Genomic DNA, 21,802 nt, shown 5'->3' with positions numbered 1-21,802 from the left:
ATTTCCCTACTCCACAGTACAGCAGAAATTACAAGATGTGTTCCAACTAAAGTATAACTAATAATGTTACAGGAATTGACATCCATGCCTCCTGGCTTCCTGGCAGTGTACCCCAGGTCGCTTATTTAAGTCATCACAGAATAGAATTACAGGTATAATCAGAAGAGATACATGTCTCAACTGTCATCCCGACATTGAAAAAATACTTTTTTCAGTTTACACTTTTGTATAATTAAAGCCTGAAAACTGCCTAAGTCCTCCTTTTGGTGAGCAAGCCAATGCCTTTTGGAAAGTTTGCTGAATCTGCTGGTACCTTCTGTGCCATCAGGCTCTGCCTGCTCCTCTCTCTGTTTCTGCTTGAACTTCAAGTTCCCATAGTGCATGACAGCCCCTGTCAGCTTGTAAATGGCTGTCTTCTCATCAGCAGTGAAGCCCAGGATGTCGATGGCACTCTACAACAGCAACAGTAAAGTAGATGTATATGTACCAGGGCTCATACCAACCAAATGACCTGTTTTGTAAGTTACTTACATCTGTAGCCATCAGTTCCTCTTGGTCATCAATGCTTGGAACAGTGATTTCACCTTGACTCACGAAATGGAAATCGTAAGGGTTGGTGGTAATGAGGAGCATGTCTGAAAGCAATAAAAAAGGAAAAACAAGTTTAGTTTAGCTTTCCAGATGACACAATAAGATATTGCTCAGTGGTCTTTCTCCAAAAAATCTAGTGATCTTCCTACCAATTAGCTCTGGCTTCTTGTTGGACATGATCTGATAGAATATGTGGTAGCTTCTTTCTGCTTTAAGCTGGAAAGTGACTCTGGACTTCTCCAGCAGGTCTGTCAAGGAGGGTAGGACAGAGTGAGTAAAAGAACTGGGAAGTGAATAGAAGGAGTGGGATCAGGCCAGGAGAGCGACTTACAAGTTTCAATGTCAGCAGAAGCCAGTTTGCCTGTGGCCCCAAAGTGGATTCTGATGAATTTGCCCTGTTAAGGAGAAGCAGCGGCATTTCAGCCTGGAGGCGTTTCATTGCTGTCTCCTTCTGTGAGAATGCCACTAGCCCATCACTACTGTTAGAACAAGGAGCAATTTCTCCTAAAACAACTTACAAAGCGTGAGGAGTTGTCGTTCCTCACGGTCTTGGCGTTTCCAAAGGCCTCCAGCAGTGGGTTGGCGCTGATGATTTGATCCTCAAGCGTTCCCTGCAGGATGAGAATTATTGCTGCTTATCCTTTCCAAAAATCACGTCAGGAACAGAGGAAAGCATCGGTTCCAGCCAGCACCTGTTACTTTACCTGCATTTTGCCTGACTGCTCCTCTTTCTTCTTGTCCCCGCTCGCTGCAATTGTTGCAAAGTACTGGATGACACGCTTCGTGTTCACAGTCTTCCCAGCACCAGATTCTCCGCTGTCAACCCAAAGAGAGACACAGAGAGCGTGTGGTCAGGCAGGAGGTCCCCTGGCACCGGGCAGCCCCGCAGGGACCCGAGCAGGGGGTGCACGTACGTGATCAGGATCGACTGGTTCTCCCGATCTGTGAAAAGAAGGATGTAAGAAAGGTTTGTATAGTGTTCATGAATAACAAAGAACTAAAAACCTAGGAGAAAAATATGAACTGAGCTTCCAGAGAATACAGGGGTAGAAGACAGTGAAAAGCCCTGTGAATTCTAGTGGGTACTTCTGGTGTTCCCAGCAGTGCTTTAGGTATTATCAACTAGATCAGTAAAGACTTCATTTCACAGAAACTTTTGTAGACTTACACCATTCAAGATATTGTCTTCTCATCAGGCTACTTTTTTCTGTCTTATTAAGTAAGTACATGTAACGAAAATATTGAGGCTGGGCTTTGACAGCATGTAAATTCTTCTGAAGTTACAATTTTCCTGAGTAATGTTATAGAAATTTGGAGGTGCCATGAACAACAGAAACATCAGACCAATCCTTTAAACTATTTTTCATACTTTTTTTTTTTTAACCCCTATGTATATGTAGGAATTATTTATTCCCGATATCATAAATAGATGAGGTTAATTTTTCATTTTTCTGTTCTGGATCTATTTCCCAGTTTGTAACAAGAAGAAAAAAAAAAAAAAAAGAAAAAAAAAGAAAAGAAAAGCAGATCTAAAATCCTTCACATCTGTGATTTTAATGTACAGTTAGGGAAGAGGAAATAAAAGGCTGAAGGAAGAGGAGAAAGGAGATAGAACTTTTTAAAAGCCATTCCATTTAAGTGCTAAAAGCTTTATTTTTTCCTTGACATTATTTTCTGGGGTTAACTTTTCGCTATAAGGTACAATCAATTTACAGATGCATAGATCAGTGTAGGGGTTACATAGATTATTAAGGCTGTATGTACTTTGGACCACCTGGTCATCTTTTCTATCATGAATACCATTTGCTTAATAATCAAGCGGAGTTTATGTACCTGTTCAACACAGATACTCTGTTTTACTTGTTAGATTTATGATTTCAAATTTGAATCAACTGTATGCACATTGTTTACAGGGTATGCATGATACTATTGTAGACTCTTTGGCTAAGACTAGTTTAGTGATTAAGATACATAAATCTATGCATTTATGTAAGATCGCACTACAGGCAGTGAAGTCTACACCAGAAAATAGGTGTCTTCTTTCCAGTGAATTTATTCTCATTAGGTCCAGGTCTTTCTAATTTTTAATGGGAACAGAGGAACAGCTCACACAGACCATTATAGTTAAGCACAGTAATCTTCAATTAATTTCACAGACATAATATTTTAAGTGTCGCACCATATTTCCACAGGACACCCTACATTTCCCTCTACAGATAGCTTATTGCAAGAGCAGTTCAAAGGAAATCAAGCACTTACCAGTCAGCATGAACTGATAGGCATTGTCCGAGATGGAGAAGATGTGTGGAGGGGCCTCCTGGCGCTTCTTGCCTCGGTAGGCCAACACCACCTCCGGGTTGTACACCGGCAGCCACTTGTAGGGGTTGACAGTGACGCAGAAGAGCCCCGAGTAGGTCTGCGAGGAAGGGAGACAGCACGTTGGCTCCCACTTGGCCTGGCAGAGCAGTTCCTCCCAGCTGCCCAAAGGCAGGCTGCTGCTGGTACTTACGTAGATCATCCAGGCTGCGTAACGCTCTTTGAGGTTGTACAGCACAGCGGGCTCGTGGAGGTGGGTCATCATGGCCATGTCCTCGATCTTGTCGTACTTGGGAGGGTTCATGGAGAAGACCTGATCTTCCTTCACTGTCAGGGTCTACCAAGGAAGAGAGACTGATATGTAAGCTAAGAGCCCAAAGTAGGAATTAAATCATGTTCTCAAGCCTGCATTTTACTCACCTCTCCAGCTTCAGTCTGGACAGTGACCTTCCCTGATTCCCTGCTCTGGATTGTTCCTTTCACAAAGGATTCTTTAGGGTGGGCCACAAAGACGGATGACTTGGCATCAAAAGGCTTGTTCTGGGCCTCAATTCTCTCCTTTTCCGATTTTCGGAGATAAGGAGCTGCCTCCCCAAAAACAGCCATCTCAGCATCTGAAGAGGCCATGCCTGCACTTTACTGGAAGCACGTCAGCAGAGGTGTCTGGTGGGGAAAAAAAAAAGTTTGTAGATTACTGAGAAAAATAATATAATCTACATTAGTGAGAAGACTCCCTGCTCTTTAGCTAACAAATTGCTAGTCAGCCTCCCAGAAAATCTCTGGGATCACTTTGATTTGAACTTAAACGTACCCTAGTCCCATCCAAGAGTGGGACTTAGTCCTCTAAAGCACATAGGCCTTGTAACAGTAAATAGAACATCTGAATATTGAGTAGAGTTTGATAACTCACCTTAATGAATTTGACTAGATTTGAGGTCTTCACATAAAAGAATCTACAACCAGAGACAATCACTGTTTGTTCTAGTCCTTAAATATGCGTGATGAGTCTTCAAGGGTACTTCCTCATTAAAAGTATTACCTTGTGTGCTAAAAATGAAACTTTACTTAATTTTTTAGATCTTCTCTATTTTCAACAGTCTAGCCTAAGCAAAAGTCAGCAGAAATATGAGGGTTTACAAAAAGAATTCATGCAGCTGTGTATAAAAGTCCTGTCTTACACTGTAGTCTAGGAGTGCATTATTCAGAGTATTACCTTTGGAGACAAGCTTGTATCCTGGAAAATGACCAACCCTGTAAAACAGGAATCAGAGTTGTTTCTTATTGCTGCACAGAATTCCAGAGATAGATTATAGATTGAAGACACAGACATGCACTGAGATTATATTGAAAATTTCTGTTCACATGGGCATTCCCTCACGGAAATGATTGCCAGAGGCAAGAGAAATGAAATGGGATATTCCAAGGGCATTGTCCTCTTTCTTCAAGCTCCCAAAATGCATGCACTTACCTTGAAGCCTTCTGTGGAGACAGGCCAGTCTTGTCCCTGGGAGATTTTATAGTCTGTCGTCTGCAGATGCTGCAGATGCTCCCCCTTTCTTCGGTCAAAACATTTCTGGCAAACCCTCTTTGGCAAAGCATTGTCTGGCAAACTAAGGACATAATTGTCATTTGATTTGAATGATATAATTAGAACATTTTTATATCTTACTAACTACGTGAATACATCTATAAATAATTTGTCAAGAGTGTTAAGGAGAGAATCTAGACTACTCAAGGCACTTAGAGAACTTGGATGCAGGGACTTATGGTTCCTATTGCTGGCTTCCCCAGTGATTTGCTGCTTGACCCATGGTACTTTCCTTGGTATGTTTATACTGCAACTTTTTAGTCATGCAATGGGGATGATAACATCTATGATGCTTTAGGAACACATGCATTGAGAGGAACAGGAAAAGTATGTCAAAAACCAGCACATAATTGTTGTTAAGAGACACTTTTCAGTGGTATTTTCTAAAAAGCAGGAAGTCAAAATGTATTACAGCTGAGGTTTCTGTATAGGTCACTTTCAATGGCTGAGAGGGTTTAAAATACAGGGAGCTGGAAGCCAGAACCTGAGTAATTGGAGACTCTATGAAATGCATCTCTTGAATAGATTCTTGAGCTGACTTTAGCGGTATCAAATTAGAATGGTTTTGTGCATATTTCATCTAAAAAGTGATTCCCCAAGAAACTCTGCTTTCTCACTGTTCACGCTCTTATACTTTTTACTTGCATCTGATGTTTGCTTGCTCCTATCATTGTCTGCATAAATAACCGGTTGCTTCTGTCAAATCTGAAGTTCCAGCAGCTTCCATAGCCTCTCTCTACCTACAACTCCCCCAAATAACATGCCTTAACCTACGATGCGTGTACACACAATCACATGTATCGCTTCAGCATATAGTTCCAGATATTACGCATTCTGATAACTCCTCAGTCTAGCACTGCCATGCCATAAAAATACACATTTTCAAACATTCACAGTCCCAGAAAAATCTAACAACACAGTACTGCCTGTACCAGAGCATTAGAGGTAGCAGGTAGTCTTGTATAATGCTGATAGTATGGGAAAAGGAAATTTTCTGGTAGTCCAGGAGACTAAGTGATCTAGTTTTAGGAAAGGGTGTAATCACTTAAATTTCTTCGTATCTTCCAGAGCTAAACACATTCTTTCCCTGGTAATTTGCATTTCAATCATTAAAGTATCCCAGTGAATACATGGGGAAGAAGTTAGGAACACAATGTCTGGGGTCCAGTGTGATACAAAGCATCAGATGATGCCCTGTGCTGTAAGAGCCCTTTCTAAGAGTGCTCTGGCATTGCAGAACCCATATTTTGGGCTCCAGACTGGAATCCAATTGCAGAGCTCAACCCAGAGCTCCCTACACAAGTTACAGGGACAGTTGAATATATCAGAAGTCTAATCTTTTCACATGGATTAGGAAGAAGAGCTGCCCATTACCAGAGGACTAGCGTGGTAATTTTGGATTCTAGTGTAGTGCAATACATTAATGTGGGAAGCATTTAATATTTGATTTGATCATGTAACCTTCACAAAGTAATTATTCATATAGGAATAGAGGTCTGACAAATTTCCCTGTATGTTCAGCTGCCACCGAGCTGCCACTCAGATCCCTGGGAAAAGATAAGACATTCTGTTATTGCGTACATATACTGACAATGGCCTCGTCTTTTTTGGTTGAAACAGTAGACTCATACCAAACAGATTGCGCTCAAAAGAGGTGGAAATTATGAAGCTGAATTCCTTTCAGCTTTTGCCATGTTCAGCACTGAAGTTCTGTGTTAATATTTCTCCATGCTCATACTGTTCAGGGAATTCAGGTCCCTCAGACTCCTGCTTCAGGCCTTTCACCAAGTCTCTCCTCATCTCTTGGCAGCTTTCCTCTCAGGACAGTAATACCAGCTGCAATTAAGAGAGAACTACCAGACTGCTAGAGCAATGAATGTAACACCAATAGGAGACAACTACTCCATACAAAATGCCAAATGTTATTTTGGGTTGTAGTACCACAAGTACACTTGTGGACACTGTCAGCAAGAACTTCATGAAACCACCAGTTAGGGTATGAAGGAAGAGCAGTCTTGACTTAACTGGTTCAAATACAGCCACAGACATAGTTGAAAATAAAGCTGTTAAAGAACTCATCTATGGTAATCCATGTAATATAACATCCTTGGAGGAGTTAAAATATCCCCCAAAATTCAATGTGATTGTGTTTATAAAGCACATAAAAATAAGGAAACAAAGGGAAGTTCAGTTTTAGTAGACTGAAAGGGCAAAGACATACTAATTAATTATCAGAAAAGAACTGATAAAAGGCAACAGTTGCTTCATCACCGAAGCCAATGAGGTTGGTCCAGCATGGTTACTTTCCCTAGTAAATACATGCTGGCTGCTCTCGGTTGTCTTCTTGTCCTTCACATCTTGAGCAACAAACACCAAGAGGACAGACATATTCTGTGATCTTTTGAATAACTAAAGTGAAACTGAGAAGCTTACCGTTTCACTGATCCTTCTTTCTGCCTTTTTTTAAAGTTGAGTATAACATTAGCCTTTTCCCAGTCGTACGAGACCTTCCCTGCACATCATGATTTTCCACCAATGATAAACACAGGTCTTGCAATTACATGGGTGAACTCCTTCAGCGTCCTTTGATCAGTCACACTCAACCCCATGGATATGAATACATCCAGCTTCTCTTAGTAATTCCAGCTTCACTTAGTAAGGTTAGGACTTCACCACTGTTGGTTATCCCTTCTCAAACTCATCGGAAGATGCAGATGCTTGGGGACAATCTTTGCTTATGAAGACTGATGCAGAAAAGGTGACGCATACTTAAGTGCTTTTTGTATCATCTCTCACTAGATGGCCTTTCACATTCAGTGATAGACACCTATTTTCTCTGAACTGCATTCTACATCCATGCAGAACTGTTACGCTTAATGCCCCTAAGTACCCAAGCAGTGTTTTATATTCTTATTTTGTTGCCAGTCTTTGCGTCCACCTCTTACATACTTTTGTGGTTTAGTTCATCAAGAGGTTTGCTGCTTAGCTAACCTGAAATTCCTAATCTTCTTGCAGGATAAGGTACTTTGTTCCTGAGTTCTCCATATTTTCTTTTAAAGCCTACCTATCTCTCCTGAACAGTCTTCTCCTTCACAGATGCTGCCAAGTGTGTTGTAACTAGCGGTTCCCTGAATACAATTAATTCTGGTCTTATGAAGCCAGAGTGCTAATTGTGTTGCTCACCTCCCCAGCTTTCTGCTAGATCCTTCACTCAGTCATCATGTGGTTGCTGCAGCCTGAGCTGCCATCTGGGATCATACTGATCACTACTTCATCCCTGTTTCCAATACTCAGCTTTGTCCATCAAGTATTTACATTAGGAGATTGTTACTAGCACAGTCTAAGAACTTCTGGCATTGCTTGCCCAGTGCTGTTGCCCTCCAAACAGATGTCCACATGGCTGAAATCTTCCCTAAGGCAGAGGAGACTTCTGCCTTTCTACTAGTTGTAGAAATCCTCCTTTATTACTTTGTCTTGGTTGAGTGGTCTATAACAGACCTCATCACAATATTCTTCATTTTCCTCCTGTCTTTGATGGGATATCTACAGGTTCACACTGGAGCTTTGCACAATCAAGAAGCACTTTAACAAAAAGCATAAACTCTCTGCATTTTCTCTATCTATTCTTCCTGAACAATCCCTATCCTCCCATGACCATGTCCCAGCAGTGAATATATTCCCACCATATCTCCATGATTCTGACCATGTGTCCCTTGCAAAATTCCTGCACTTGCAGGTGTTCCTCTGTCACTTCTGGGCTTAAGTCCTCTGCCCATGATGAAGCTGATTTCACACCCTTGTCATCAGGTTAGCAGTCTCATTGCAAAGACCTCTTTCCTTATTGGTCATGAAGTACAGATGTCAAAAAAATCTAAAGGAATTCAAAGACAAAGTTGCTAAGCTTCCAAACATGGTGTGAAGCTCCTACTTGAAAATCTATTTGAGTATCACAGGACTGCCAGGTGACTAATGTAATCCCATGGTATTAAAAGAGCTTACGGGAAAATGAAGGGAACTCCAGTGTGGTATAGCTGATGACTATACTGGACGAATCAGCAGAAATTATAATATGGAACAAAATTAATGGACACAGGGGAAAGCAACAGTCTTACATGTGCATTTGTAAAGGGAAGTCTTACTTCACAAATCTGCTGGCTTCTTTGAAGTCCAGATAAATGATGTAGATTTAACTATCAAGACTGTATCTGTAATGCAGTCTCTGCATCTAGATAAATCTGCTCCTGAGTGCAATCTCTGGTATCAGGAAAGGCTGGCCTTGTGGTGCTTGTCACCACCAGAATTGACTGACTGTACCAACACCGCATAACTTTTGGCTTGGGTCTCTGCTTTTTAGCAAATGCCTGCATTCTCTTTCACACCAAATAAATACAGTATAAAGCCATAGCTTCTCCCTTGAAGCTTTAGGTATGGAAGGAAAATTGTAGACTGCAGCACTGGTGTCTGTGTGCACGGAGTTCACAAAAATAGAGCATTAGCTGTCAGAGCAGTTTTCAAAGGGAAAACCCCTTACCTTTTGGACTAGATTTGGAGGGATTAGCAACTGAAAAGGGAACTGTAAGAAAACAGGACAACAGTGAGAGGCCAACACGGGAAGTTCAAGGGAACTTTCAGGAGAAAACAAGACGTAAACTTTTACCCTTTCCTCCAGATGTTCTTTCTGGAAGATAAAAATTATATTCATTCATATTTGCAGGCAAATTAAAATAATTTTTTCCCCACAGATTTAAAAAAACTGGTCATATAAACACTTAGATAGGTATCTTGTAGAAAGCTCTGGGATACACACCAACTGCTTTGGATTCATTTTAATTTATAGTTTGTCAATCACACTCAAGTGATCAATTTCTGTGACATGGCCTATTGGCCATTCCAGCCCCTTGCAGAGGAGTACTCTAATTTGAATTATCAGATACAGACTCCATACAGATCATACAGATTTAGCTCCACAGTTCTCAGTGTACTAGGCCACAGAAAACTGGCCATTTTTCCTCTGTCCAAACATGGGGCAGCCAAGATGACACCTGTCCTTGGGAAGAAGGATCTGCTGAAAGAGGTAGCAATTCCTGATGCAAAACAAAGAGGAAATAGATCCTGCCAGCCATTGACTTTCTGCTACTTCTGTTTCTGTCCCTACAGGGTCTGGACTTCACTGGGACTAGAAGCAAACTAGAATGCAATCAGAAGAGGCAGAATGAGAGAAATGCCTGGACACAGAGGGTCCTGCTCAGACATACAACATGGGCAAAACGCTGGAGTGATGACATCCAGGCATGCTACAAACAGATCCTATCCTACTTCCTGTAAGTTCCTGCAATATGATTTCCCTCCCCTTGCATTCAGTGAGAATGAGCTGGGGAGAAAGGCAGCAGTTATGAGCACTGGTGATGTGTGAAAGTGGAGCACTGTCAAAGGCTCTCCAGGTCGTGGCCCAATGCAAACCTCACTCAGCTCTGCTTCTTAGAGCAGCGTTGTCAGCCTTATAACTTGTCTAGTTATTCCAAGACCAGTATCTCTGTGTCATTGTCAGGGAAGCACCTTCAGATCTCCTGCTTAGGTCCTCCACTCCTCCCACCCTGACCTCCTGGTCATTTGCAACAAGAAAAGGAGCAGTGTTGCAAGCCTCAGGCCCCAATTTCAGGCCCATTGGTCTTCTTTTCTGCCCAGAGAGAAACAACTAAAGCAAATCCAGTTGGACTATGTAGGAATCAACCAGAAAAGTTCAAGAGGGCATCTTCTTGGGGATCAGTATGTATGGCGTAAAATTTGACCTTGGCAGCAGTGAATTTCAGTACAGAAAGGTAGTGGAGTTGGTGAGCTCCCATCTAAGTCTCATCATTCAGAGCAGATCCAGGAAGGAAGTTTGAAGGGATCCACAGAATCAAAGTAACTGCCACAGCCAAGAAACCACACAAGAAACCACTGTCTTCCAGTACTTCACAGGCGATTACCCAAATGCTCCTGCATCCCTTAGGTTGTCATTGTCCTCAGTAACTTGCAGGCCCTGTGCTACCTTGCCAAGGACATTTCAAGAACTGTTCCAGGAAATTATGTTATTAGGATCTTTGCACCATGAAACAAGGAGTGGGGCAACCAGGCAGCTGACAATACATTCTCACCCATTAATGTGGAGATTGAGCACTTGTCAACTAACTTTTGTAGGAATTGCACTTCACTCTTCTGCAATGTCTGAGCTGTGAGGAAACACAGGGATTCTGGCGTCTGCACGTGGACTGACAAGTTGGGTTGTCAGAGAATTTTGAATGCCCCAATACCAACTATAGAGTAAGCAGACTTTCTGCCTCACAGAATGTATGGTTTTCTGGAATTTGGGTTTAGCTTTGCAGCATTGTGCTCTTGCTGTTTCTGAGAATGACTGCAAAGTGGGAAGACTGAGACCCAGGCCAAAGAACAATGAGTTCCGGGTAGAGCACAGAAGCACTAGTTACCTCGTCTCCAAAACAAAGCTAGCCCTACCATCAGTTACCTTCTCCTGAGCAACCCCATGGATAGAACATTTGACTATTAAGCGAGAGGTCTGTGTTCTTCACCCTCCTCAGAATGGGAGGCATGTATGTACTCAGCATTCTTTCCTTGTCTCTGCGATCTTGGTCCTTTAGCAGTAAGAATGTCTTCTGGGTGGATGCACTGCCCACAGCCCTGCGTTGAAGCTTGGCCACTGTGCAGGCAGGCACACTGACCCTCTTTTGAGGGTGTGTTGCTGGCTGTCTACAAACACGTGATACACATTACTAACCAAGATAGTAGGTTGAGAAGATAAAATTGAAAAGGTGTTTTGCTGGGATACATTAGTGAAAGTATGCTTTTTTACCTTAGGCTGCTCTGTTATGTTTTGGTTAGGTCATTTTTAGTTCTCTAGTAGGCTATGAGAATTTTGGTCAGCTTTAACAGCCTTTTCTGCTGAATCATACCTCCAGCAGCATATTAAAGATTTCTTTTATCATCCTGAGAATTATAGCTGACAAACTAAATATTCAAAATTTGTGACTTTTTCCATATTGTCTACATTGTAGCTTATGGTGAGATGCACAATCAACTCTCATCAGACAGGGTGTGAGACCCAGGTGGAGAGAGATATCAGATTTGTGTTCTGCAGAAGCCACAGGGAGCACTATGCAATCTGAGTTACGTGAACAAGGTGTCTGTTCTGTGGATACTACCACTGAATAACTGCATGCATTTGAAAGTGCTTCAGGTTTTAGGTGGGCTGTTGTTCAGGAGGAAAAGATCTAATTCAACCCATATTTGTAGATATGCATAGACCAGGCCCTGAGCAAATAATGCAAACCGAAACCCAGGCTGCAGACTACAACATGATGCAGATACTTATAAGGTATTTCAGACTGAAAGCTGATTTTGAACCAGGGTTACTCACCCTAGTTGATTGCTGATGAGGCCACTAGCTGTTTCTGCAGGGACCTTCCAAGGTCGACCTTCCAAGGTCTTCCCATTTCTGAGAGTACAGGCAGTAGGGAAGAAAGTATTCGGCTTGAGGAGTGATTGTTCCTATTTCTTTCCTTGCTTTTATTTCTGCAGGCTCTTTCTCTTTAGGATGCTGAGACACTGCCTTCATCCTTTTCATATCCCCTGCGTCTGCTAAACTGTTTGGTATTATGCCCAGAATAGTGAACGGCAACCACTGCCTAAGCCCTCCTCTTAGGTATCAGTTAGCATCTGCAGGAATCTTTCAAAAAGGATGTTGTTTCAGCATGGATTGCCTAAATTCACTTCCATCAGGAAATGAGCATTTCATATCAGTGTCCTTATATTCTAGAAAAAAATATTTTGCTTAATGCATTGATTCTGCCTTAAAAACATTTATGGCAATGTGAGACCTAGGTACTAAAAGACCACTTTCTGGTCTAATGCTTTTTCTTGCCAGATTCTGTAACTCATACAGAGTGGAATAGTATTTACCCCCCACCCCTGTCTGCCCAAATAAATGGCATCACTTCTATTCTAGAATCAGGGTATTAGCATACAGCACTTTCCAGATGAAGTGACCATCACCCCAAAACAGCAGAGGGTGAGATAGTGACAGACCCTTTCCCAGAAGACACAAAAAACACATGGAATAGAACTAACTTACGACTCTTCTAGAAACAGCAATGATATAGGATGGAGTCTGAAGTTCCCCAACTTACTCATGATTTTCCCATAAAAAAAGAGCTCAAGTTGCTCCTTGCAGGATTTTAAGCTTGCAAGTGCTGTTGTTGGCCATACTGTCAATGTGGTAGGGCCTGCCCAGACAGATCAGTTTGCTCTGTAGTCTGTGAGAGACAGTCTGAGAGAGGATGCCCAGCTTCTGCTATAGCAGCATTTCTGCTGTCCTCTGTGTAAAATGAGAGCTCACAGGAATGTTAGCACAGGACAAGCAGAAATGTCAGAGCACTGCTCTGTAGCAAAACTGCTCATCCTTACACTTCTGCTAGGATGTGGCTGGACACTGAACCCTGGAGATGGTAAGAGTACATTTTCCATATTAAAAGGTTAATTAACAATTCAGCATAGTCTGCTAAGGTGCATATTTTCAATGTTATGTGCAGGAATTGTTCAGTCCATATTTTTTATGTGTCATCTGGTTAGGAAATGTGCCATTAAACTAACATTTCTGATAAATGTGGCTGAAGGAATGAGCTGAGAGAATTGCTGGAAGCAGTAAATGATTTCCCAGGAAGAACTACTAAGGATCATTAACTAATAAGACTAAAACCTGCAGGCTGACAAGCAGTGTAGGCCATCTGTTACTTTACCATGGCAAATGTAAGCAAAAATTTCTGGGTCTCCATGTGAGCACTTGCAAAGACAAGCTGCTGTCACAGGTTGACCACGAACGGGCTCTGATGGCCTTGCTATTCCCTGTCCTTTCTGCTCTATTCAGAAACTATTTTCTGCAGATTGTAATGTAGGTCTGATTTACCTTCACTACACGTCAAAGACAATGAATGAGTCTGTCCTAGGGGGACTTTGATGGCAATTTTTTTGCTAAGCAGCTTCCTGCAGCATGGTATTCTTGGAAGTCCTCAGTATGAATTAACTGAACATGAGAGGCAAATGAAACCCACAATCTGGGATTAGAGGATGGGCACCTTTCAAATGTGCACCACAGGTGCACCATTACACACACTCCACCTGTCTCAACAGCTAACATCAGCGGAAGAGATCTGGGCAGTAGATTCTGGCCAAGGAGATGACATTCAGAATGCCCTTTCTATGACCCACCAAAGCAGCTGAGGGGCTCCTGTTACAGAGCAGGTGAGTCAAGGGGCAAATCTGGGAGACCACTGAGTAGAAAAAGGTAATTGAAACAGCAAGTAGCCAGAAAAGGAACAAAGAAGGGGAAGGAAAAGAAAATAAGGAAGAAGCGTGGTATTAACCCCTGCAGCCAGCTAGAGCATAGCCTAAAGTAAGCTGTACTTGTGATATCAAAGCTCCATGGAGCCCACCTTTCTGTCTTTAAAAGGGATGCCCAGGAAGGAGCAGCATCTTGCTAAAGGCAACACAGAGTGGCACTTCTCCAAAACTCTCCTAACTCACAGTAATCTGTATTTATGAAATCCCTGAACAGGACACAATGTCTGGGTATTTAACAGATCATGGTGGATTTTTAACTCATGAATTTGTCCAAACATTTTTGAACCCATGAACTGGTCTCTGAATATGTGGCATGTTACTCTGATCCTCTGCTGAGGCTAACTCACAGAAAGCAGACATCCATTTATGCAGTTCAATTCATTTGGTTATTAGCTTTGACTGAGTGTTACAAATATGTAGCTTCTTTGCACTTCACCCAGATTCCAAAATGAAGTCACATATTTGAGGAGGTAAAAATAACGATTAAACTGCAGAGAACATCTCCCAGGTGCCAAGGTAGACTATGCTATAGTTAATCTGCATATTTATACTACAGCAGGATATTTTTCTTGTGGTTCTTTCAAGGGAATGTTTTTCTGAACACTAAGGCTCCTGTCACTTCAGAGTCCTTATATTCTAGAGATATGACTTCAGAGACTCCCCCACAGCCTCCTGTGTAATGTTAGCAGGCAGATTTCCTTGGTGGTCAGCCTAAACTTTCTTGAATTGCTCTCTGCATCCATCTGAGAAGTCGAGGGAAGGATACAAATCCTTGCTCCTCCTGGAGGGCAAATCAGTTGTGTAAAGAGAACAGCTCCAGCAGAAGACAATGAGAGCAACATGTCACGAGACAGCCAGTAACCAGGGTGTAAGGGTGCTGGTGGCCCAGATTAGAAGCTGGGGATAGTAACAGTGCTTGCATTCCCTGTCCCGAGACTATTTCGTACTCACCCCACTAAAGTCTACCAGGGACAGATCTTTCTTTCCATGTGGCTTCTCACAGAGTACTTGGAAAGATCTGAGTTTATCTTGAAGGACAGGTGAACACTGAGTCAAAAGGAGAAGGCGATGTTATTTTACATCTTGATCAGGACTGTGGCCTGAGAAAACATATCCCAAATCTGCTTCAGCTCAGGATGCCAGCTCTACTCCACCACTGCCTTCCCAGGTGTACATTGCCTTCCTTCCAAATCAGTCCCTCAGGTCCCTCAAAGTGCCCACTGCTCCCCGAGAAATGCTTCCAGGTGGCCAGTGACCTGCAGGGTGCAAGGTCTCATAGCAAAGCCATCCCATGGCCCCACACCGCTGTCTGCCTCCTGTATTTGCTAAGCCTGGATTTAACCCCTAGTGCCCTGAGGTGTGTGTGTTGTCTTGAATTCAGAAGTTCAGTACAAGACTGCAGACAACTAATACATGTAGAAATGGGAGAAAGAAAGAACCTCTTTGTAGGCTGTTTTCCTGGATGTATGGCAGATTCATTGGTAAATTCATGGATAATTCAGCTGCTGAATAGAGTTTTATTTCCTCTAAGTCTTTGTCAAGAAGTTTCTTTAATACAGAATACTTGCAAAGACTTCTATAATTGGAATAATTAGTTCAGGAGATACAGAAGTCCCTCTAGTCCAGGAGTTCACAGATCTGAGATACCCTGCAGTGGGACAGCAGTTCTGTTAGACCATATGCACTGGATCTATTTTAAACTTTCTCTGCAAGACAGCCCTTTATAGCCACTTTGCAGGAGTGTTCTTCCCATGATCAGGTAGCATTTTTCAGCTGACAGGCAGACCAACTCCACAAACAGTGTTTGAATACAAAAGGCTATCATTCTGCAGTTTGGCTATAAAAATTGGTTGCCCTTGGTATGCTATTTGGGTCTTGGTAATTTATCATAATTTATGGCCTCTTCAAGTGAATACTACAGATAGGTTTTCTTTCATGCTGAACTGAGAATGTAATTTTTCCTGTATGTGTAGCCAAATGTGATTTATCTTGTTTAGGCTAGCACATTGCTATAGTTTATATTGCACAACCAGGGGTACTTTTTTACAAGTTAAAGAACTCCAAAAAAACCAGTCTTATAATAGGTCAAAAAAAGTAATGAGAGTTCTCATTTTTAAAGGGCATTTACAGTGTTTCTTGAACTAAAGGCAAATGATTTATTTATGATAATGATTTTGAAAAATCAATGTTTTTAATATACTTTAGAATGTATTCCCCAAACTAGTGTTGTTCAGGGAAGCAAATACACAGAACCCTAAATGGGAACTCTTTCAAACTGGAAGCTTTTACTAGATAAAAATCGTATTTCAAATATTAACACATCTACACAATTTTGCTGGGAATTATGAGGCAAAGTAGAATATATCCACCTACTCAGAAATTATATCACCTTTTTCAGGCAGTATCAGTACCTGACTATGAAATGTAAACGTAAAAATAAATATGATGATCATCACAGTTTCATTTGCAAGAAAGCTTTTGATACACTTGCTGTTTTTCTGTAAGAGTGCATATGATAACATCCACATCTAGACAGTCTTTGGGAGATGCTTGTCTGAAACAGACATCCTTAAAAGCACAGGCTAAAAGAGATCGTGCAATATTATAGATATTCTGGTCTATCATAACAGTTTTTCTCATTCAAATATTTCCTTAATATTTGCCCAAAATGTTTTCACTTCAAATTAAACAATTATTCTCCTGGTAATACAATCCCATATGTCTCTTAATGAAAATCTTTTTCATTTCACAAAATTATTTTCACACTTCCACACACAGTCTTTACTTATCTCACCTCTTGATTTGAAAAATCAAGTTCTATCCATACCTTTTATAAGTTATATTCTTTATACTTGTGATTATGGCTCCTGTCCTCCTTACTCTAAAAATGATCTTTCTTTTTTAAGAAGTCTACAAAATGTGCTCTGTTCATAGTATAGACTATCATTAAGATAACCTCTTGCTGAAGAAAGAAAACATTCACATTCTGTACCATAGAAAGAGTACTTATATTAATATTTTCAATAATTAGGTATACCATCTTTGCAACTATTCAACATTGTTCAATGTGTGTAGACTTGTCCCCCAGTTTCTTTTCTCTCTGGCTCAGATGACCAACCCCATACATTTCTGTCTGATTTCATCCTCCCAGGGCAATTTTCTATCTCTTTCTATTTTCCCCAATTTTCCGAAGTGCCTAAAGTCCGATACAATTCTGCCCTGCCAAAATGCTTAGATGCCCCACTTGCAAAAAGGCACACCAACAGCTGCTTCTGTCAGCTCAGGGTCTTTTCTTTCAGCACTGGTGACCTAACATTTCCAGGCCTTCCTTGGCAATATAAGATAAAATTAAAAGCAATATAAATGGAAATTAGAAGACACGTCATTGATTGGCTTGTTTCAGGGACAGGCTACATTATGGAGACAGATTAGTTCAGAATTTCACAACTAGATTTTTATTGCTATAAGCAGATGTTACAATAACATCCAATTTCTTTGCCTGCTCTCTTCATAAAACAAGACAGACTTCTGAACACTAAACCTATTCAAACTACACAAGGCATTCTCAAGTGCAGAAGGAGTTTGCAGTACTGATATCATGGGAAACATTTTCTATTGGTAATTCCCACACTGGAAAAAAAGAGGTTTCTCAAAATTTGCTTTCGGTTTGGAGAATGACAGGGGAATGTCGCTCACGGGAAGACAGGATATATTGGTGTCAATGCAAAATTAGCTTGCTTTAATATTAGCCTAACCAGCTAAATGTGCAATGACCACTTCCCCTGGTCACTGCCGTGCCAGGCAGCTCAGGTCAGTCTCTTCAGCTCCCTGACAAACCCCTCCAGCTGGTTGTATATTGCGGAAGCAGGGTGCCTCGTAGCCTCTCCCAGCAGAGCCATCCCGTGACCCCACACTGCTGTCTGGCTCACATCTTAGCTAACCTTGGACTTTACCTCTTTGGGTTTCCATTTCAAAGCCTTCCCGTGTGCTGGGCTGTATCTCTCCCAGCAGCACCGTGCTGATGTTGGGGCCCGGGGAGTGCCGATGCTGTGGGAGGTGTAAGAGCACTGTCGTGAGACCTGAGCTGCAAAGTGCGGGTGCTGGGCAATTTCCTCCTTGCCTGGAGTGCAATGGGGAGCTCACAGTGTGAACTGTTGAATTTTACTTTATGGACAAAGAGCATCTGACAGGAAATGTTTTCAACCACTTGTGCTACTATTGCCGGAGCACTGCTTTTGAGCTCCAGAGATCCCCTGCCAGTCCTCTGCCGGCCATGTAGGACAGAAGCTCTATCTGAGCCCATCAACCGCATCTATTTTAAACCGTTCTCCGAGAGGTCTTTCTTTATGGCCATTATGGACCATCAGGGACCTTTGCACCAGTAGTTATCAGATGACAGACAGCTTAGCTCTAAAAATAGTCCATCACTGCAAAGCAACCCCTGACCTCCACACAGAGCAGATAACCGCAAGTCAAGAAAAAGAAAACTTGTGTTTCTCACCAGTGTTCTACATGTATCCTAATACTGTAATATACGGGATCCTCAATAAAGCTGCACTGTAATTCAAGCACAAGACAGTATGTAGGGCTAGAATAATCTATCTAAAGATGGCTTTAGGACGAGCATAACCCCACAGAGAGGATTAGTTCAGACTGAAAGTTAGAGCAAGCTGACAGGATTCTAAAAAACCTACGCAACAAACCATCCTATAATAGTGACGAGAGTTTAAAATCCTGAGGAATATGATACTTTTCAAGTAAGGCAGAACACATACTTAAGGTATTTCTAATCTATGGTAAATATTTTTATGATTTTGTTTTCCTCAAAATATATTTTACAAAGTCAAGATACTGTTTTCCTTATTCACGTAATTAGCAGTCCAACCCACTGAAATGTGAATTGTTTCCTACTAGACAAACTTTCTACGTCTGCAGCCGTAACATCCAAACAACACCACAGAGGAAAAAATCGCCTAGAAACCTTCAAAAATATACAAAAGGCCCTTTTTGTCCCCAGTGTTAACTTGTGATATGATACAGTCCGCACTTCCTTTCCTCCTGAGTTCAACTGCCATAAACCATGCACTTTTCTGTCTCTTCTAACCTTCCCAGAAGTACTTTGTTTCTCTTCATTAAGTTTCCTTCTGACAGTTTGAGACACTTTCTCCAGTTTTCCTGAGCTACTTCTAATCCTGATGCCATTTCGCCCTGCCAAAGTGCTTGGGTGCCCCCCTCCCACAAACTCTCAGGCCTTTCACAAAGCCTGCACTGGACCAACCATGTGAGGTAACCACATCAGGTGGTCAGGATCATCATGGTGCAGTTCAAATAGCAGCTCCTGTGACAGCTATAAGGTGCAGTTACCAAGAACGACACCGAGTATGTCTGCTTTAAAAGCCAGCAGAAATCCCAGGACAGGATGCCCAAGCATTTCTCACTGATCATCTTGTATTTTATCACAGAGGTTCTTGGCCCTGGAGACCCAGGTCCCTGGCAGGCTCGTGCTGCTGGGACAGCCTCAGCAGCTGGATCACAAAGGAAATGTCACATTCCAGCCACAGACTCCTCCTTGGGGAGGGGATCCACAGAGCCAAGGCCATGAAGCACAGCTCACCTCAATAAGGCAAGTATCTGTCCCCGACCTTCCAAAGTCCCCTTTTCCTGCAGCCATGGATAGCTCGTTGCCATGTGCCAGGGCAGAAGCAGAGAGGAGGCTTCACCCCGGTCAGCAAGAGGGAGGAGAGGGTCTTAAGGCACTGCAACCCGAGGGCACTTCTGCACCTGTAGCCTCGGCTGCAGAGAAGCTCCCAGGCTGGACCATCCCCTTTGGGATATTGGGGGTGGCTGTTGCGCGGCCCCTTCCTCACCTGGGGCCCATGCATGCCGCCACGTTGCAATCAGCATTAATTGCACGGGGAGCCTTTGAGCATGTCTTTATTAATACCAAGGGTGAAACAGGAAAATGCTATTGAAGCAAACCTCCCTCTTGTCCCACACCTTGTGGGCCAGGGGCCCATCTAATGTGCTCCTACCTCAGACAGGCATTCAGCTCTTGGGACTCCCACCACTTAGCCCACGAACCAGGTCCTCAGCGCTCACTGTCCTGCCTCAGCCATCTTCCCCTATCATGCCGCTCTACTCACTATGGGAGGTTGAGCCTGTTTCAAGTGTGTGCTGCTGACTGAACCTGCCTCTCACAGCAGCCCTGTCTCTGAGCAAGCTTGTCCTGCTGCCATACCCCAGAGGGAAAGGGGAACGTGATGTGTGACCGCTCTCGCCCCAACCCCAGGCTTCCTCTGCACGAGGGAACCTCAGGACAGGAGAGAGCGGCAAGGGAGATGAGGAGCAGGGCTTCTTCCCACTGGAGCCCCGCTCTGCTTCTGCGTTTGAACAGTGAAGGTCTAGGTGGGCTTTGCCTGGGCCCACAGGGCCATTGTCATATCCACTTCATGGGGCAGAATATTGGGGGGGGGGGGGGTGTTGTCTTTTGAGACAGCATAAAGGTAGGCTATGGGAACGACTCCTCTACACCTCAGGCTGCAAAGGGCTTTCTTTGTCACCCTTGCTGGCCTAGAGCCTCATCTGTGGAGGCTGGATCTCGCATGGCCATCCTGCGCTGAGTGAGGGTGGCCCAGCTCTCCTGGTACCTGCCTATGAAGCCTCAGCCAGGTCGCAGCTGTCAAAAGAGCGGCTGTATCACTCTCCTCAGGCTGCTCTACCACGCGTGTGGTGGAGTTGGCATGGCCATTGATGCTGCGTGATGTCCTCCTGGAAATCACACGCTTTGAGCACCTCTGTGGTGCCTTTGTGGGCAGAGGGCCCAGCAAAAATAGGGCCCTGCATGATGACCTGTCAAGTGTCAGGGGCTGCTTCTGTCAGCTCAGGGTCTTTTCTTTCGGCACTGGTGACCTAACATCTCCAGGCCTTCCTTGGCCCATTCCACCTGCCTTTGTTCTGTTCCAGTGGGGAACACGGGGACTGGCAGACCCGCCGGGTGGGACTCTAACTCGTTTGGTGCAATTTGATCGTAATACGTGGGCCAGGAAGTTTCAGCAGCTGCAGCAGCACCATTTGTGAGTGAGACCTAGCTGCTGGTCTGTAGCAGAGCAGCCACCCGAGGAAGGGCCGCCCTGACGGCGCCATGCTGACACCCCGTGGCAATGGGTGCCCTGAGCCGCGGGCCCAGGCAGCTGCTGCCGGGCTGAGCTCCCTGTGACTGACAGGAGCCGGCTGGAGCCCTGCGGCCTGTGCCCGCTGCACCTGACCCCTGCTAATAACGCCATCGCTGTTCTGCCAAGGGTCCCTATGAGATCTTGCCGGTCCCTTGAGAGTCAAGTGGCGAGACACAAGCGGAGGATAAGGCTGATGGGGCCTGTGTCCTCTGAACTTGTGTCCGAGTGACGCGGCAAAAGGCACAGCCGCTGTGCCGGCCGATGGCTCTGGGCCTTGCTTCCCTCTGCCTGATGTCTGTGGTGACAGAACCAGGCAGCGACGCCGGCTGCACTGAGCTCTCTGAAGGGCTAAGGGGGTCAGGCTGCAGGCAGAGATAGGTCTCCATAGCCATCGTGAGATAGCCACCAGCCTGGCCAGGGGCTCTCTTGTAGACCCGAGGCTCCAGTGGCCCTTGAGGTGTCCGTGCTGTACAGCCCTACTATCTGCCCTCAGTGAGGCTGTGAAAGCGCAGCCTGAGCAAAGGCCGTGGCTTCTGCAGTGCTGCTGAACCCTGGCGCAAGCCCTGCTTCTGTCTGCGTTCTCAGCCAGGCACGGACTCAAGGGGAGGCCGTTGTAAAATCAGGCACTTTCAGAGCTGCAGCACACCCTGCCTTTTTCGTTCGCTGTTTTACAGGGGAAGTGACGTCCCACGTGCCCCAAGCTGAGCCCCAAATGGCCGCTGGAAGCACCTGGGCGGCTGCT

General features: G+C 43.7%; 1 protein-coding gene across 1 annotated transcript in view; it reads right to left on the bottom strand.

Moving 5' to 3' along the window:
• The window catches only part of LOC121081578 (myosin heavy chain, skeletal muscle, adult), a 31,796-nt gene extending 12,190 nt beyond the window's left edge, over window positions 1–19,606 (bottom strand). Inside the window, exons 1-13 of the mRNA XM_040580743.1 lie at window positions 19,503–19,606; window positions 4,376–4,517; window positions 4,121–4,158; window positions 3,328–3,570; window positions 3,101–3,244; window positions 2,851–3,007; window positions 1,506–1,533; window positions 1,296–1,407; window positions 1,110–1,202; window positions 923–986; window positions 741–839; window positions 532–635; window positions 314–452 (exon numbers count right to left, since the gene is read on the bottom strand). Coding sequence (XP_040436677.1) covers window positions 314–452; window positions 532–635; window positions 741–839; window positions 923–986; window positions 1,110–1,202; window positions 1,296–1,407; window positions 1,506–1,533; window positions 2,851–3,007; window positions 3,101–3,244; window positions 3,328–3,534 — 1,147 coding nt within the window. The 5' untranslated portion in view covers window positions 3,535–3,570; window positions 4,121–4,158; window positions 4,376–4,517; window positions 19,503–19,606. The remainder of the gene's footprint in view (window positions 1–313; window positions 453–531; window positions 636–740; window positions 840–922; window positions 987–1,109; window positions 1,203–1,295; window positions 1,408–1,505; window positions 1,534–2,850; window positions 3,008–3,100; window positions 3,245–3,327; window positions 3,571–4,120; window positions 4,159–4,375; window positions 4,518–19,502) is intronic.
• Between the last annotated feature and the right edge of the window lie 2,196 nt (window positions 19,607–21,802).

This window comes from Falco naumanni, chromosome 1 (genome assembly GCF_017639655.2).
Source record: "Falco naumanni isolate bFalNau1 chromosome 1, bFalNau1.pat, whole genome shotgun sequence".
NCBI lineage: Eukaryota > Metazoa > Chordata > Aves > Falconiformes > Falconidae > Falco > Falco naumanni.
Note: the sequence above shows the minus strand (reverse complement) of the source record. Positions and strands in the feature narration are given on the sequence as shown.